This window comes from Mixophyes fleayi, chromosome 8, assembly GCF_038048845.1.
Source record: "Mixophyes fleayi isolate aMixFle1 chromosome 8, aMixFle1.hap1, whole genome shotgun sequence".
NCBI lineage: Eukaryota > Metazoa > Chordata > Amphibia > Anura > Limnodynastidae > Mixophyes > Mixophyes fleayi.
The window spans coordinates 122710517-122728546 of record NC_134409.1 but is presented as its reverse complement, the minus strand read 5'-3'; the positions used below and the strand labels follow the sequence as shown (position 1 = coordinate 122728546).

At 41.3% G+C, this 18030-nt stretch overlaps 1 protein-coding gene across 4 annotated transcripts in view; it reads left to right on the top strand.

Annotated features, from left to right (window-relative positions):
* The window catches only part of PRICKLE2 (prickle planar cell polarity protein 2), a 938433-nt gene that overhangs the window by 161508 nt on the left and 758895 nt on the right, over positions 1 to 18030 (top strand). For all 4 annotated transcript variants that reach the window (XR_012678591.1, XM_075183368.1, XM_075183371.1 and 1 more), the window contains one exon: positions 11079 to 11192. Coding sequence is in view for 3 of the 4 variants with exons in the window: in XM_075183368.1 (XP_075039469.1) it covers positions 11079 to 11192 (114 nt within the window). In the remaining variant the exon portion in view is untranslated. The remainder of the gene's footprint in view (positions 1 to 11078; positions 11193 to 18030) is intronic.

The window sequence follows — 18030 nt, the reverse complement described above, 5'->3', positions numbered from 1 at the left end:
CACTGTCAACCATCCCCCATCTCTTCTTTCACTCTCAGCCATCCCGCATCTCTTCTTTCACTCTCAGCCATCCCCCATCTCTTCTTTCACTCTCAGCCATCCCGCATCTCTTCTTTCACTGTCAACCATCCCCCATCTCTTCTTTTACTCTCAACCATCCCGCATCTCTTCTTTCACTGTCAACCATCCCCCATCTCTTCTTTCACTCTCAGCCATCCCCCATCTCTTCTTTCAATCTCAGCCCCCCCATCTCTTCTTTCAATCTCAGCCATTCCCCATTTCTTCTTTCAATCTCAACCATCCCCCATCTCTTCTTTCAATCTCAACCATCCCCTCCATCTCTTCATTCAATCTCATCCATCCCCTCCATCTCTTCTTTCAATCTCAACCATCCCCCATCTCTTCTTTCACTCTCAGCCACCCCCTCCATCTCTTCTTTCACTCTCAGCCACCCCATCCATCTCTTCTTTCAATCTCAGCCATCCCCCATCTCTTCTTTCACTCTCAGCCACCCCATCCATCTCTTCTTTCAATCTCAGCCATCCCCCATCTCTTCTTTCAATCTCAGTCACCCCCTCCATCTCTTCATTCACTCTCAGCCATCCCCTCCATCTCTTTTTTCACTCTCAACCATCTCCCATCTCTTTTTTCACTCTCAGCCACCCCCTCCATCTCTTCTTTCAATCTCAACCATCCCCCATCTCTTCTTTCGCTCTCAGCCATCCCCCATCTCTTCTTTCACTCTCAGCCACCCCCTCCATCTCTTCTTTCAATCTCAACCATCCCCCATCTCTTCTTTCACTCTCAGCCACCCCCTCCATCTCTTCTTTCAATCTCAACCATCCCCCATCTCTTCTTTCAATCTCAGCCATCCCCCCCATCTCTTCATTCAATCTCAACCATCCCCTCCATCTCTTCTTTCAATCTCAGCCATCCCCCCCATCTCTTCATTCAATCTCAACCATCCCCTCCATCTCTTCTTTCACTGTCTGCCGTCCCCCCATCTCTTCTTTCAATCTCAGCCCCCCCCATCGTCCTCATTTGCTCTCAGTCATCCACCCATCTCCTCTTTCACTTCCAGCCATCCTCTCATCGTCCTCATTCACTCTCCAGCTGCTTTCCTCATTGCCATTCTCTTTATCACCTCTAGTATAGACTACAACTCCTTGCTAAAGCTGCATCATTACGTCACACTAGAAAAAGGATTGGCTCTGCATAATATGGCAATACTGCCGTAAAACTTCTAACCAACTCCTAGCCATATCGCCTTACCAACTTTTTATTTTGGAACTGTGGTATTACTATAACACAGGTATATTGTCCTTCCCTAGTCTCAGGTGTTCCTCTTTGCCCCAATCACCATAGCACTGAAGGCTCCTACCAAATATTGATTTGTTGTAATTACAAATTATATTAATTATATTGTAAGTGGCACAATTTTTGGTGTGTGGTGGAGGAAATATAATAAAAAATATTTCTCATTTACATCTAAATATTTCCTAGTCTGCGCGTGTGTGTAGGGAATTTAGACTGTAAGCTCCATTGGGGCAGGGACCGATGTGAATGACAAATATTCTCTCTGTACAGCGCTGCAGAATTGTTGGCGCTATATAAATAAATGATGATGATAATGACCAGACCCCAAAATTAATTCTTAATTTGATATTGTCTTTAGGTAACACATGTTTTTTTAAATCCAAGGTTACTTATGTCATTAATATTATTTTTAGCATTTGTTTTAGTACTAGCTGTTAAATTTGACATTATTTTCTTAGTGAAACATTTCCAATTATATTATTGTATCAGGAGTTGGGCCAGACCACTCGGTGCCAGACTTGGCAGTAGGTCCTTGCCTAGGCGTGGGGGGGTCACCCTCTGCTATCCTCAGCTGGTTTGTATTTTTTCTGTAATCGGCAAAGAAAAATGCCCTAAGGGTATCTGAAATATAACACAGAGTTGGTGAAATGTTGACTTAAGAGAGGGGGAGGTGAACCTGAGGAATGTGATTACTATGAGGTGGGGATGAATTGGGTCGGATAATGCCCCCATAGTCTGCTCCGTGGCAGGACAACTAAGCATAGAATATATTTGATGCAAATGAGGGGAGGATAGGGCGGGGTATAGAGAGACCACAGTTTGTGTGCCTACAGTAGGCAATTGTGTCAGTCTAGCTCGGGGGTAACGGTTAGCTCATCTGGGACCTGATTCATTAAGGATCTTAACTTAAGAAACTTCTTATTTCAGTCTCCTGGACAAAACCATGTTACAATGCAAGGGGTGCAAATTAGTTTTCTGTTTTGCACATAAGTTAAATTCTGACTGTTTTTTTCATGTAGCACACAAATATCAACTTTAAATTTCAGTGTACAAATAAGCTATCAAGTATTTGTGTGCTACATGAAAAAACTCAGTATTTAATTTATGTGCAAAACAGAATACTAATGTGCACCCCTTGCATTGTAACATGGTTTTGTCCAGGAGACTGAAATAAAAAGTTTCTTAAGTTAAGATCCTTAATGAATCAGACCCCTAGTCATTTGAGTGTGCTGTCTATCACTCCAACATACAATGTGATCCCTGCTCTATTGCTTAGTCAGACAATAACCTTAGAAATGTTTTTTCAAGTAAATTTGGACTTTATGCAGTAAGTTTTTACATGCTGTGATCCACGCGCTAATTACCAAGCTGTACATTCATTTATGTCAGAAGCAAATCATTCTTCTCTGTTTTCGGCAGTGACAGCTGGTGTTCAAACTGTTCAATTTTACATTTTTTTTTATAGATGTTTAATTTCAAAATTCACATCTTTAAATGTGTTTTGCATTATATAAAATGAGTTTTTAAAATGCCCTGTTTGGAAGATTGTGATTTCTGTTCTTTTATTACTGTATAATTAACCCGCTTCATATCTGAAAGATAGGATAATTGCAGCTTAGTAGTCAACATATTTTGAACTTAAGGCCTTTTACAAACCACATAAGTGCAAAAAAAAACACATCACAAAATCATCGTATTCTCATGCAGGTAAAAAGAACAAAAAACGATGTCTTGCCCCTTCATATGAATCCACCAACCTATAAAGGGCATTTCTACTTAGCAAGTCTGCAAAACGGTCAGTCAAACTTTGCCTGCTGTGTTAGAGAAGCCCCTCCCACCTACCATGGCAGCCTGCTGCAGAAGAGTGAAAGAGAGGCAGTATTGGTCATGTATAATAAACATTCATGTTATTTCACATATAGTATTTAGCTCAGTAATACACGGACTTCAATGTATACTAATGGCCTATGGTCGATTTACTTGGTCTTTAAACTTTGCCGCTTTTAAAATAAGTGATGTGTGAGTACAATGTACCTTCAGTCATTAGCATGGTCATATCGAACTTATCCAGAGGGTAAATTATAGCCTACGTTACAAACACTACACCTGGTAATACAGTAATCGATGCTTTAACCGTAGCCGGAACCCATACGAGTCAATGTTCCGATTTCTCAACTCCCTACAATAAAAGGCATGTATATTTAGACAATGTGATGGATTGATAATAGAAACTAATGTGTTACAATGACGCAGATCCTGGTCAGTGTTTAAGTAAAAGCTTCTATAACTTGACAGTATTTTAATTCATTGACAAGCTATAGCTGACGACATACCCAATCATTTTGATTGCCAATATGGACCGCACATGTGATTCAATTATACATTGATTTGGACGTTCAGTGATCAGATTTTAGTTGTCAGTTATTCAATGGGTCATCCTGTGCACACAGGGACCTGTGCTGAATTTTAATAAGAAGCAGTACTGTATTTGATGGGCATTTATCTCACAAAGTTCAAATTAAATGGAGAGTGTTCATTATCTTTTTTGCACAGTGTAGCAACAATCACTCAATATACCGGCGCGGTAATTTTTTTTTTATATTGATTGCAGAGTCGAGTTCTTGACTTCAATGAAAGAAAAATAATGTTTAACATTTTTAACAGCATTTTCAACCCCTGTTTAAGGATATGTTCCCGCAAATCAATGATTTGTTTGCATGCGACGGTCTATTATGGAACGCACAATGCGACAATGTCATATTTGTCTTTAGAATCACGGGCTGCCTCCTGGGATTTGTCCCGCTCTACAGAACTTTAACAAGCTGTTTCTACAAATCAGTAGCTCCCATTTGCATTCAAAAGGCATGAAATAAAAAAAAAAAAGGGAAAAATAACCTGGAGCATATAAAGTATTTGAGTACATCTATATGTTTTATTGATAGAGCAGTTAAATCCCCAATTTCCGCAGATATTTATCTTTTAATTCCGCTTGCAGTATTTATGTGGGCTGTTTTTCAATGGCTGCTTTCTACAGAGAAAAGGTACTATCCCCTGCGGAAAAGATTGGAGGCGCTTATGAGTAATATATTACTTCAGGTGCCCTTAAAACATGAATATATGAATTCATCTGGTTTTGTGTGTTAAGAAAGGAACTACTGTTTGTGTCTCTTCTATGCCCTAGACAAACGTACAAGGACATCTATCAGAGGTGTTCTTGGCCATCAGCGAAGCCATTAACCCAATTACTACTCTACAATATTCAGAATCGGACATTTAAGGTAATATTGGAGGTCCACATGTTGAGGCCCCTCTATTATTATTATTATTATTATTATTATTATTATTATTATTATTATCCTTTATTTGTTAGGCGCCACAAGGTTTCCGCGGCGCCGTACACAGTACAAAACAGTCGACTATACAGGGTGAAACAGTACAAAACAATAAACAAAAATACCAATACTTCAGAAACTCCAGGCAGGCTGATGCAAAAAACGGAGCAGAAGAACAGGTAGGGAGACAGGAGGGAAGAGGGCTCTGCTCAAGTGAGCTTACATCCTAAGGGAGGGAGAACAGAACAGGCACAGGGGGAGCCAGAAAGGTAAGGGGGAGAGCGAGTTGAGAGCGAGTGGCGGGGTTATGTGGATGGTTGGTAGGCTTTGAGGAAGAGGTGGGTTTTCAGCGCACGTTTGAAGGAGCACAGAGTCGGAGAGAGGCGGATGGAACGAGGGAGTTCATTCCAGTGAAGGGGGGCAGCGCGGGAAAAGTCTTGGATTCTGGAGTGGGAAGAGGTGATAAGAGTGGAGGAGAGTCAGCGATCATTGGCTGAGCGCAGGGAGCGAGCAGGAGTGTGAATGGAGAGGAGGCTAGAGATATAAGGGGCAGTAGAGTTGGAGAGAGCCTTGTAAGTGGTGGTGAGGAGTTTGAAAAGGATTCTGTAGGGGAAGGGGAGCCAGTGTAAGGCAAGGCAGAGAGGGGAGGCAGAGGAGGAGCGGCTGCTACAATATAGCAGATATACAGGGTCCCTCCCCAAGCAGCCCTCCAATGTTACCTTAAATGTCTGATTTTGAGTGTTGCCTAGAAGTCCAGACCAGAATGGTTTTCAGGACTCCGTCTGAGGAACATGCAATTAATATGCCAGCTTTAACTGCAGCTCATTGACCTTGAGCCATAGCTGTCGATTGACAAGTGGCTTATTACTATCACATTCCTTAAAGCTTTCCTATCAAACATTCACGTGATCCAGAGACATTGCTGGTCCCTGTGGGAGTTCTCAGTTTGTCTGCTTCTGGAGGCTCACTAATTGGGGTCTAGGGTTACCCGAACATGAAGAACCTATTTAAAGGAATGCTATGATCAAGGTAAAATTATAGATGATGAGTTCCATTAAATACTCTTTAACATTGAAATTTGATTAGAAAAATGTATATTGTTTTGATTATATTTAGTGTTTTGTTCTAATGTTCCCCTTAGAAATTGGCTCTTACGTACTGGGATATTTACATATGTAGTTTGTTTTAGGTTTCGGGGCATTTGAAGAATAAAAGGAATCAGTCCCTATGGCGTTCTTACAATTTTTACATACGTGTTCAATGTGAGGTGCAGCTTGTTCGTATTTGTTAGCAATATATTCTGTCCACTATGCCTGCAGCAAAATCATGTCTGACATTGCAGTGAATCATGTCTATGAACAAGAGATTGTGGTTGGCCAAGTCCAAGGAGAAGCAATACAGCAGACTTGGATTCCTGAAATGTTACTATAGTAGGCAGTAGCTTTTGTTGAGCATTTATAACCAATTCTAATCTTGAAAATGTTTTTGCTCAGTTGGAGATGGGGAATATATATGGTAGACTTAGTTTAATATTTTCTCACTGTGCAGGCTGTGCGCAAACTCAGGAGTTTGTCTCTGCTAACTCATTGCATACTCTATCACATATTTCATCACCCCTATGATGTCATGCACCTCTCCCAATGATGTTGTACATATATCCTGCATTCATGCCCCGTTTATATGGTTTTGTAAGAGGATTATCATACCTCACATAAGCAAACCGAGGGGGGGGGGGTTTCCTAGTGTCTGGAAACTCCCTCCCAGCATGGGGCACTGTATGCTTGAGGTGGCTTTCCCAGTGTATATGATGAGGATAGGATTTGCCTGTGTATATGATGTGGATAGGAAGCATTAGAGAGCAGCCAAGCACTGTCTAAAACAATAGCCATGCCCCCATGCATGCTGGTCACGCCCACCCGTCACGCCCACCCTCTCTACAAATCCTGCGTTTGCCCCTGCCTCAGTTAGCTTGATGGTAGGGCTGGTTGTAGGAGATGGGCTAGTGGGATAGAGAGACCAAAACAATAGAACTGTAGTAAGCTCTGAGCCCTGAAAGCAGCCTTACTAGTCCCAGAAATAAAGTCCTGTAACCAGGGATGGAGCCTCCAGCCGCTAAAAGGCCCACATCAGGGGGGTGCCCGCTTCATGCAGCAGCTATGGGGCTACAGATAAATTCTAACTCAGTGATCAGATCTTGGCTACTTTCATAGTGACCTAAAGGAATCCAGTGATCGGTGGACAGTGTAGGCTGCATCCTATTGCTTGCTACAACAGCAGCCACAGACTGATCGGTAGAGGGAGCTTCAGTAAGCTGAAGGAGATGAGAAATTGCTTCATATTTACGGGGGCCCTTACAAAATGTCTAGTTACGCTCCTGCCTGTAAAATGAATATATTTACATTGGACAAATACAAAAGGGAATCAATATATAGGGTTAAAGACGCTTTAAGTTAAAGTGGAGCCATCGCCTAGACGCAGTGCACGCGGCTGTTTTGTAGACTGGACCGAAAGTCGTGCCAATGCAGCCTGTAAATTCTCCAGGGGCCAATGATAATTACAGATGTGTGCCTCATTGCTCAGTCTTGCTAATACACATAATGTCAGCCCCCACCGTGTGCAGATGACGGGTACACTTTAACAGTATTATTGCCTAACAGAAAAACAAGCCTTTTGAACAGATTTCATGTCTTAATCAACTTAGCAAATTGTTGCAGAGAGCGCACAGGGTTTGCAGTGTGGGTAGAGGCGCAGACAACATATTTATTGCCAAGATGAAGTACTAGCAGCTGTTGCAAGGGCAGGTGCTGACATATTCTTTTAAATCTAAACAATTCAAATTCAGCGATGACTATTAATTTGTGCATTCCTGGAACAATTAAAGGCTTATTTAATAACATGGTGCTAATAATGCTGATAATGCTTATAGCAACCCAGTATGACATTTGTTTTCATTAGTCTTAACCCTAACTGGACTTACTAAAGCTTTATTTCTGTCTGGCAACCAATAAGTAGTTTTGTTTAGTTTTTTTTATAGAGCCCACATATGGGTAGAGCCAACGAGTTGACCGGAGTACCGAGTGCCAACGTGGCTGGATCCTAGAGTGTACACTTAGCGGTATATTTACTAAACTGCGGCTTTGAAAAAGTGGAGATGTTGCCTATGGCAACCAATCAGATTCTAGCTGTCATATTGTAGAATGCACTAAATAAATGAAAGCTAGAATCTGATTGGTTGCTATAGGCAACACCTCCCCTTTTTAAAACCCACAGCTTAGTAAATATACCCCTTAGTGTATTTGGACAACGACTGCGAATAGAATTAGATCATATTCGCCTACTCTTCTAGGATACCTGGAAGACTCCAGAATTAGGGAGAAACCTCAATTTTTCCTGATGGAGCAAGCAAGGCGGGCGGGGCCATGTCGCAAATCCCGTCATCAAGCCCCGCACCCTAATAGATCTTCTAACGGATATGGAATCGGTTAAGATTTGTGAAGGCGGTGGAAGATTGCTGAGTGGCGCCGAGGAGTGTCGTTACATCAAGGACTGAGTTATTTGTAGGATCTAATACCAACTCTGTTCAGCTCCTGGATCCCCTGAGTTCAGCTGCCATCGCTGTTGCAAGCTTCGTTCCTCCTTTGGTGATCTCCGCTGCTTCCTTGGTGACCATAGCTACTGCCACGTATAGGGTAGCTAAGTTCTGGCTCAGTTCTCCAGCAGCGTGTATGATATTACAGTAAGGCACAAGGCTACTCGCAGCTACACCAAGTTGGCAGTTAGTCAGAGTTCCTGTGTAGCACAAAAAAACAAAAACCTTCTCTATTTTCATTTTTCTTACAGTGACTGGTTCTTGTTTCATGCCTCCACCTTCCGCTGTGTCTTCTTGTTTCACCCGTGTAGCTGCACAGCCATCCACCAAGGACTGCTTTAGTATTTTGGTGGCTGATAGCGCTGCTGCCTTGTAACAACAACGCACACTTTCCTATCCGGCTGATACAATTGTTATTCCGCTTCCATATGTCTCAGGTGTGTTACGGCTAACGGTCTTATCATCAACCTGTAGAACCAGGAGAGAGTAATGGGGTGCAGAGTCTAGCGAGGTCAGGAAACAAGCCGAGGTCAGGGTCCGAAGCAAGTATCATGGTCAGAGTCAGGCAAGGTGTCAGGGCTGGCAGCAAACAAGGAGAATCCAGGAACAGAGCAAGGGTCAGGGCAACAGGCAAGAAGCAAATCCAATTAAACGAAGCCAAGGGTCATACACGGAGAATCCAAATAGCAACACAGGTACAAGCACAGGAGCAGGCTAAGACACAGGAACTGGAACTATAACCGGTAGGGAGGCTAAGCCCTCCCAGCCTTATATACAGGTACTAGCCAATGGAAGCAAGCGGCCACAGGGGCTGCAAAATAGATGCACCTGAATGTCGGGACGCGGCGCTACCTACTACAAAGTTCCGGTCGTTGCCTAGGCATCTCTTAGATTGTAAGCTCACTTGGCCAGGGCCATCTCTACTTTTATTTCATGTCATTGTGTGTAATTTGTTTATGTCATGGTCCCTTTGGAGTATGTTGCTGCATTATAAATGAAATATAATAAAAATACACAACTAGTGGCAATCGTTTCATCTTCTCCTGTGTATTGAGGTGGGCGAGACTCCATAACGTGATTGCCCCACCAACTTTTTGCCCCACCTACCTTTTCTCTCGATCTCCTGGAAGCCAGATCAGGCAGAAAGGCAACTATAGGTTAGATGCCACCATGGTCTGACCAGATTTTTCAGCCATGGACATTTGAAAGAGTCTGAACTGGTGTTGAGCTTTTTGCTATTTTTAATTCAAGTAATTGCATGCTTATTTATACTGGTAGGGAGATCACTAACCATGCTTTTAGATTCACATATCTGTACAGAATACTGTAATTATCATTACACTCCCTACTGTGAAATAATAGGGAGTTCTATGACCATATATAATCATGATGGGCCAAATGCTTTTTGTATTGGGAACATAATTTCTAATCCCTTAGATTTTGCTCACTGAGTAGTACATTTTTTGAAACAGAGACTAAACATTAGTATTCATCATCATCATCTATTTATTTATATAGCGCCACTAATTCCGCAGCGCTGTACAGAGAACTCACATCAGTCCCTGCCCCATTGGGGCTTACAGTCTAAATCCCCTAACACACACAGACACACACAGACTGAGAGAGACTAAGGGCAATTTATTAGCAGCCAATTAACCTACCAGTTTGGTTTTGAAGTGTGGGAGGAAACCGGAGCACCCAGAGGAAATCCACGCAAACACGGGGAGAACTCCACACAGATAAGGGGCAGAAGTGCTAACCACTAAGCCACCATATTCTATTACCATTTTATTAAATTATGTTTTTGTTTTGTTTAATTACCGGTTGCTTGTGCATGGGGGAGGGCTGGAGCAGGGAAAGGTGTAGGTTTGGTGATTACGCTTGTTATCACCACCCTAAGTGTATTCTTGATGTAATCACTAGATAAGGAAACTTAGAGTGAGGATGAAGCAGAGAAGCAGTAGGTATTGTTCAAATACATTTTATTTACAGGCAGTGGTCGAAGTGGAAATGTAAAAGTGCCGGTATGAAAAATGTAATGGGAATGTAAGTGATTGGAATTTGGTAGACTTACAATGAAGGCGGTAGGAGAAGTGACGGTTTGGCATACAACCCTATACACCCCCACTTCCACCACTGGTATTAAATATGTTGATATCTTTGTCACTGCTTGGCTGTGGAATATGCTACAATGGATACTATAGTGAAAGACAAAACTGACATCACTACTAACAAAAGGAGAGTATATTTTTCCCCATTATTTATGTAAATATTCAGAGCACTTATTGTAGAGAAATTCCACCACCCTGTATAGCATTAAAATATTTGACCTTTTACTACATCTAGTGAAGTATAGACGGCTCAGTTATGTTACTTAACATTGCAACACAGAGACTTTGCTATATTAATAACCAGGGCTTACTTGCTGTTCAATTGCTACATGAGCTGTGTAAACGTTTAAAGCACAAACAAATTCTTAAACACATTACTTAGTGATGGACTTGCTGAAAAATACTTTGGCTCTCTCCAGAGGGTTGGGGAGATCTCTTTTGCATGTGTCCGAATGGAACGCAGCCACATTCCGTGTGAAAATGTATCTCTTCTAACCAGTAAGTGACCAGACATCTACGTGCGGGATGTTCTGTTTAGTGACTGGATCTATAACGATTTTCAGCAAAGGCAAAAACCCCAAAACAACAGAACAGATAAATATTTTTACTGTGCTTTTTGTCCATTAGTTCCTTGTTTTCCGGTGTCATTGTGATCTTATCCTTCTTGAAAATCCATTACCATGAATTGTTTTTGCATGCAGTAATTGCTATTCCTTTTTGTACCCACAGGTTCACCAGTACTACAGCTGCTTGCCCGATGATAAAGTCCCCTATGTAAACAGCCCTGGAGAAAAATCGAGAATCAAACAACTTCTGCATCAGTTGCCTCCTCATGACAATGAGGTAAGTGCTGAAAGAACTATGGAAGAATCCCGCTGTTCTCATTGATACACCCCAATCATCAAATATACCTGTTTATCCATAGATTTAAGGAGGGGTTAGTTATCTGCAGTGTGTTGTGTAGATAAAATGTAGCAAAAAGTTGTACTATTTTTTAAATTATATATTATATAATGCTGCTCAGTGGTGCTGCAGTTGTCATCTATGTAACTTTTCTCCTGAATCTCAAGGTCTGCCGCATGCGGTTCGTGCTATATTGCCCTGTAAAAAATTCCAGAAAATAGGGTTAATATTCTTTTGACAATGGTTTTTTTCCTGCATTTAAAGTATAAATTGAAAGTGTGTGTATGTATATATATATATATATATGCATAATGTGCTTATACTTTGATTTTTGAACACAGAAAATAAATTAACACCTTGACATCAGGTTAAATTTTAGAAAGGAGGGTTGTTGATAACAGCATCACGGCAACTAATACATCAGTTGAACAATGATGCAATTTTGGCTTATTTCGGTATAGAAACATAGGAGAACAAGCAGATCAGACAAAGAGGGGGTTAGGGTTGAGGGCACAAGGAAGAGGTCAGGGCAAGAGGGTACAGGGAGAGGGGGAAGGGGGGATCGAGTGAGCATGGAGGGAGAGTATCTGGGAAGTATAGAGGCAGAACATGTGTAGTAATCTAAGTGGACCGAGCTTAAGAGGTAAAGTATGATTTCTATGTGGGAGTATCTTTAAATTGTAGCAATGGGACCCAGATGGCTGAAAACTCCTGGGTGGTAACTGTATCAAGCTGAGAGTTTTTTCGACGGGTTTGAAAAACCAATCAGATTCTAGCTGTCATTTATTTAGTACATTCTACAAAATGACAGCTAGAATCTGATTGGTTGCTATAGGCAACATCTCCACTTTTCAAACCCGACAGAAAACTCTCAGCTTGATACATTTACCCAAGAGAATCTATCTAACACTGCCAAGGTAATCTCCTCCATGAATAAGTAGTGGTCAGTTGAACTAAACCACTCCTTAATGGAGGTGGGGATTCCAATGTACTGGAATAAATGCCATAGCGGCATTATTAAAATGCCACAAAAGGGACTTATTGTTACTGGAAATCGAGGACTTGGGGAGAGAGAGAAGTCAAATGATTGGGTCATGCGGTATCTCTGACCCCGTAATTTCCTTGAAGAGAATAAACACCATTCTCTAATATGCATCAAGTTTAGAGCAGCCCCAACGTATATGCAGGAATTATCTCTGTACTGCAATTGCACGTCCAGCTGGTTGTTAAAGTATTTTAAAGATAGATTTATTTTATCTCCATAGCCGGAAAGATCCGACACAGCAAGTCTCCCGTTTTTCAATGACAGCCGCTGTGTCAGATCTCTGAGTTGAGCGTGTGGTATTTTTAATCTTCTTAAGCTGAAGTACATTTTTTAATGGTTCTGCGCCTGCAACAGCCCATCGATATTTGATTATTTTTTTACGTGCTTTGGTATCAGTAAAAGCGTTCTCTGCCAAAACTGCGCTCTTTGATTTCTTCAGTTCTTCCACTTACGTAGAGTGGGAACTGTTCTGATAACCCAACTGTGACGGGCGACAGAGCCTGTAAATACCAGGGAGGTGCAGACAATTTAATAGCTGCAAAATACTTGTGAATTTCAACTTGCAAAATGTTATTGTTTTGCTGAACGTATGTATATATTACGTTTGTTCAAGCTGGGCAGCATTTCTAAGGGGGTTTCCAACCTTTGTTAACTTCTATTTTTTTGCCCTGTGCAACATTTACTAAATATGTTTGTTTTTTTTGTTTGATTTTCACCCGTGTGTTTATACACTCAAAATTTGTATTATTTTTGTTACCCCACTGTATACACCATAAAGCTGCACCCTTCATACAGCACAGCAAAGCACGGGGCAGCGAATAAGGACAGCTCTGTATTTAGTACAAGCCAATAAATTAGAGGAAAACTTTTTAAGAATATTTTAGGCTGCTTCTAAATAATGTTGAATTTGACATTCTATTAAGTCATGTTTGTTTCATTTATTTATTTATATTTTATAGTGGCAGTAGAAAATGTTCTCCTTCCTCCCTCATCAATGTCTGTTACTGATGGACATTGGGTTGTCCATTCCGCCTTCAGCAATGTTTGTTGCTAATAAACATCATCATCACCGTCAGCTATTTATATAGCGCTACTAATTCCGCAGCGCTGTACAGAGAGCTCACTCACATCAGTCCCTGCCCCATAGGAGCTTACAGTCTAAATTCCCTAATACACACACACAGACTAGGGTCAATTTGATAGCAGCCAATTAACCTACCAGTATGTTTTTGGAGTGTGGGAGGAAACCAACGCAAACATACAAACTCCACACTGACAAGGCCATGGTCAGGAATTGAACTCATGACCCCAGTGCTGTGAGGCAGAAGTGCTAACTACTGAGCCACCGTGCTGCCCATGCGTACGTCTATGAATTCCGTGTGTCTAGGGTATGCACTGCAGTATGGCCTTTCTATTCATATCTGGGTTTTATTACATGTGCATATATTGAGGAGGTTAAAAGGTGGCCTTTCGACCCTTGGTCATCTCAGCAGAGTCCTTATGTGCATAAAAATAAATCTGACATAGCAAATATTTAGAGAATGAGCATAGACTGAACGGGGCGGGTGGTAAATTACATTGTGACATATTTCTGTAGTTTAAGCAAATAATATTTGATGGCATCTGGTATAATAAGAAACTGTTGCCATTTAGTATTTATTTAGTGTCTCCTGAATGAAATGACTTTAAGAAACTATTTGGACTTGGAATACGATCGCTTGCTGTTATTTGGAGTGGTGGGGGGTAACTTGCTGATGGTGTTCTCTCTGCCGACTGTACCGCCCCGGGTCCCGTATCACGTTTTTCTCTTTCCATTCCGTAACCTCTTGTAACTCCCACCAGTGTGGACCTCGGAGTCATAACTTGGCCAAGGTAAAAGTTGAGGAAAGCGTTGCAAGTCGGATCTGTGAGTTTTTTGGACGCGCACATCTGAACAAACCTGGTCACATTCCAGAATGAAAATAAATAATGGATGGAGAATCCTGCAAGACTTGGGCTTGAGATAAAAGCAAAGAGATAAAACGAAAGATGTGAAATATGACTCGGAAAATTATCTCCAACTGAGTTTCCATATGAAGTTTGCTCCTAAGGGTTAATTCTGTGTTGGTTTTTTTTGAGATCTTGGAATGAAATTTAGATAATTAAATTCAACCCATATGTTGGCATTTTTTTTTGTTATTTGTCTTTTTTTCTGCATTAATTTTATTATTCTTTATTGCATTTTTAATGCAAACCATATGCTGTGTATTCATATGGGTAGTGAGACTCTTATACATATGTATATATCCCTGTCTGTGTATATATAATATGCATATACTGTACATATATAAATACACACGCACACATCCATATACATTAGCGGTGCACATACTTGTGCAAACAGCTGTCTGACATAACGAGCCTGAGTCATTAAGGAAAGTAAGGCCAAAAAAAAAAGTAAATGTTCTCCAGGAAAAAAACAAGTTACAATGCAAGGGGTGCAAATTAGTTTATTATTTTGCACATAAGTTTAATACTGGCTGTTTTTTTCCTGTCACACACAAGTGCATGATAGCTTTATTTTTACACTGAAATTTAAAGTTAATCTAGGACATGCCCTACCCCAACTATAAATCTGTCCCCACATTTTAAATTTACCTCCCCCTCCAATGCAACATGGTTTTGCCCAGGTGCAAAGTTACTCCTTTTTAATGCTTTGCTCTCCTTAATGACTCAGGCCCCACTAGTGCAAATACAATAATACGTTTCTCTATGGTGGCCAATTTAGGGTACACCTCGTCCATGCCAGTGAGTGACAAATATAATATGTTTCACATTTGTTCCTACGCTGTGTTCGCACAATACTTAGTTTTTCTGCTTCATTGACCTCTCCCCCCATCAAATTTACCTCAGCCACACTTTACACGTCTCACAGTACAGCCAGTATTACCCCTGCAACTGAACAAGCCACTGTGTAGCAGCCTGTCAGACGCAGCTACCTGACCGGGCGACAGCTCTCTGTTCTCTTCATAAAAAAATAGTAAAACATTACACAAAAAAAGTAATTATTATAAAGCATAAATTAATACAATTGTCATTGAAATTATAAAATGTTGTAATAAAACTGCTACTCATGTACTCTTAAGTAATAATGCAACACCTACTATGAAATATAAGGAAAATAGTCACCTAGGAGATAAGTGACTTGTATATAGTGTGTTTTTATAAGGTCAACTTCAAGGTCTCTTCAAGGTCAACTTCAAGGACTCTAATAACTTCATATTTAAAAGTAGGGGGAGCATTATTCTACATATATTGGCTCTTTTGTAAATGTCCCAATATGTGGAGTAGTAATTTGACTTTTTTTAGCTGTATATTGTATTTAGCACTCATTTGGTATCATGGGCAAAACGGTAGTACAGTGGTTAGCATTGCTACCTCACAGCACTGGGGTCATGAGTTTTATTCCCGACTATGGCCTTATAAGTGTGATGTTTGTATGTTCTTCCTGTGTTTTCGTGTGTTTCCTCCGGGTGCTCCGGTTTCCACCCACACACCATGACATACTAGCAGATTGATTGGCTGCTGACAAAATTAACCCTAGTGTGTGTGTGTGTGTGTGTGTAGTAGTAGGGAATTTTGACTGTAAGCCCCAATGAGGCAGGGACTGATATGAGTGATACATATTCTCTGTACAGCGCTGCGTAGTTGGTGGCGCTATATAAGCAGATGATGATGAGTATTAGCAAAATCGAAGTACCGTAGGGTAGGAATTTCATTATTTATCGGTCCTAAAGTTGACCCATACATGTGTTCTGCATTTTGGATTTGAGAATTGAAAAGGTATATTTTGTATTCCATCAAATTCACCTGATTGGTTTGGTAACGGCAGACCTTTGTGTGGCCAGATCTGGACAGCCGGATCCTACAAGACGCATTTAGCGCAACATTGATACCATACAGTGACTGACCATACTTGCCGACTTTCTCAAGTCGGAGTCCAGGAGCTGACTGGGGGAGGTGGCCATTTCAGGGGTGGGGCTATGCAAATCACGCCATTTGCCCCTGCGACGTAATGACGCAAATGAGTCATTTTACAGTAGGGACGGGGCCAAATGCTGCGATTTCCTGAGAATCGCGGCATTTTGCCTCTAATTCTGCCCACTTCACTAGGAAGTGGGCAGATGCTGGAGGCTGCAATACTATCCAGGGAACCCCGGAGACCTACCCGGAATCCGGAAGTCTCCTGGACATTCCGGGAGAGTTAGCAAGCATGGACTGAACACATGGTCAGATGATTTCATCGTACCACTAGATTTCCTAGAACACAACCAGTGGTCTTTTTAAGCCCCATACTTGCAGCGCTCATAGGTTAGGAAGGCAGGTCCAACCTAAATAACTTTGGTAACAAAAGATTTGATAGAGTACAGAAGGGTACATGTGTTAGGCAAGAATAATAATGCATCTGTAATCTTGTATCACAGCACTAAGAAGAGCTCACACATGGATACTTTCTTTTTAGCTTGTAACAGTTCTTGTCTTGCTTTTCATTTGGATAACTGTGAAATAGAGAGTACAACTTCAGGCAAACTATTGCCCAATGTATTACATTACATATTTTTTGCTCCTAGGGGCACTCGTTCTCAATCTTTATCTTTTTGATGCTGCCCCCCAGGGGAGGAATTCTTTCAGGTTCTCCACAGAGGAACATGTCAGTCAAACTGACAGTCGTTTCTACAGTCTCACCTGTTTAGAGTTTTTGAGATGCCATTGTTAATAGGCAGCAGCCTGAAAACTATGTTTTGTTTGGGGGCAGGATCTGAGAACAGGTTTTTTTTTTGTTTTTTTAACTCTTTATTTTTGATAACAATACAAATATTGCAAAGTAATTGGGGAACAGGGAAGGAAGGAAGAGAAAAAATTCCAAGAGTATACAATATAGAACAGAGTCTGAGAGTACAGGCAATTTTATCCATAGCTGTGTTCTTAACTATACACTTTCCTTCCTACAATTCCTTAGATTCTGTTTTTTGTTGTTGTTTTATTTTTTGTTTTATTTTTTGGTTAAAATATAGGAGGGGGAAAGAGAGGGAAGAAATGAAAAAGAGGAGAGAGAAAGATGAAAGATTCAATGGGTTCCCCTAGGAGGGGGCGGCCCGCGCAGCCTACCTTCAGGGGGCAGCGTGTCTCAAAAGAGGAGCTAGTGGGTAGGATGAGGAAAGAGTTGGTGTCCACCTTCGTGGTGAACTGGAGAGAAGTTAGTAACAAAGAAAGGCCAAATCTAGAGAGGGCGATGATACAAGGGGTTAAAGGAACGAGATGAGGGGGAGAGACAAGTTACTGAATGGCAGGCATAGGGGACTGGTGAAAGGAGTACCATGGATCCCAAGTTTTGTGAAAATTGCTGACTTTATCATGTAGAAGGCTTGTGATGTATTCCATTGAGGCTATGTACCATACTCTGGAGGTTATGCTTTGGAGGTTCGGAAGGCAGGATGACTTCCAATTCTTAGCTATTTGGAGGCGTGTTTCGGCACATATATTTTGTGCAAGCTTGTTGCTGAACTTATTAAGTGATTTGTCTCGCGAGCATAGTAGCATAACCAATAGGTCCGGGGAAACCACGACCTTCAGAATTTTAGAAATAAAATCGGAAACCTGCGCCCACAGATTGGATATAAAAGGGCATGTGCACCAGATGTGATAACAAGATCCCACCCCGCCACATGATCACCAGCATAAATCTGACGTACC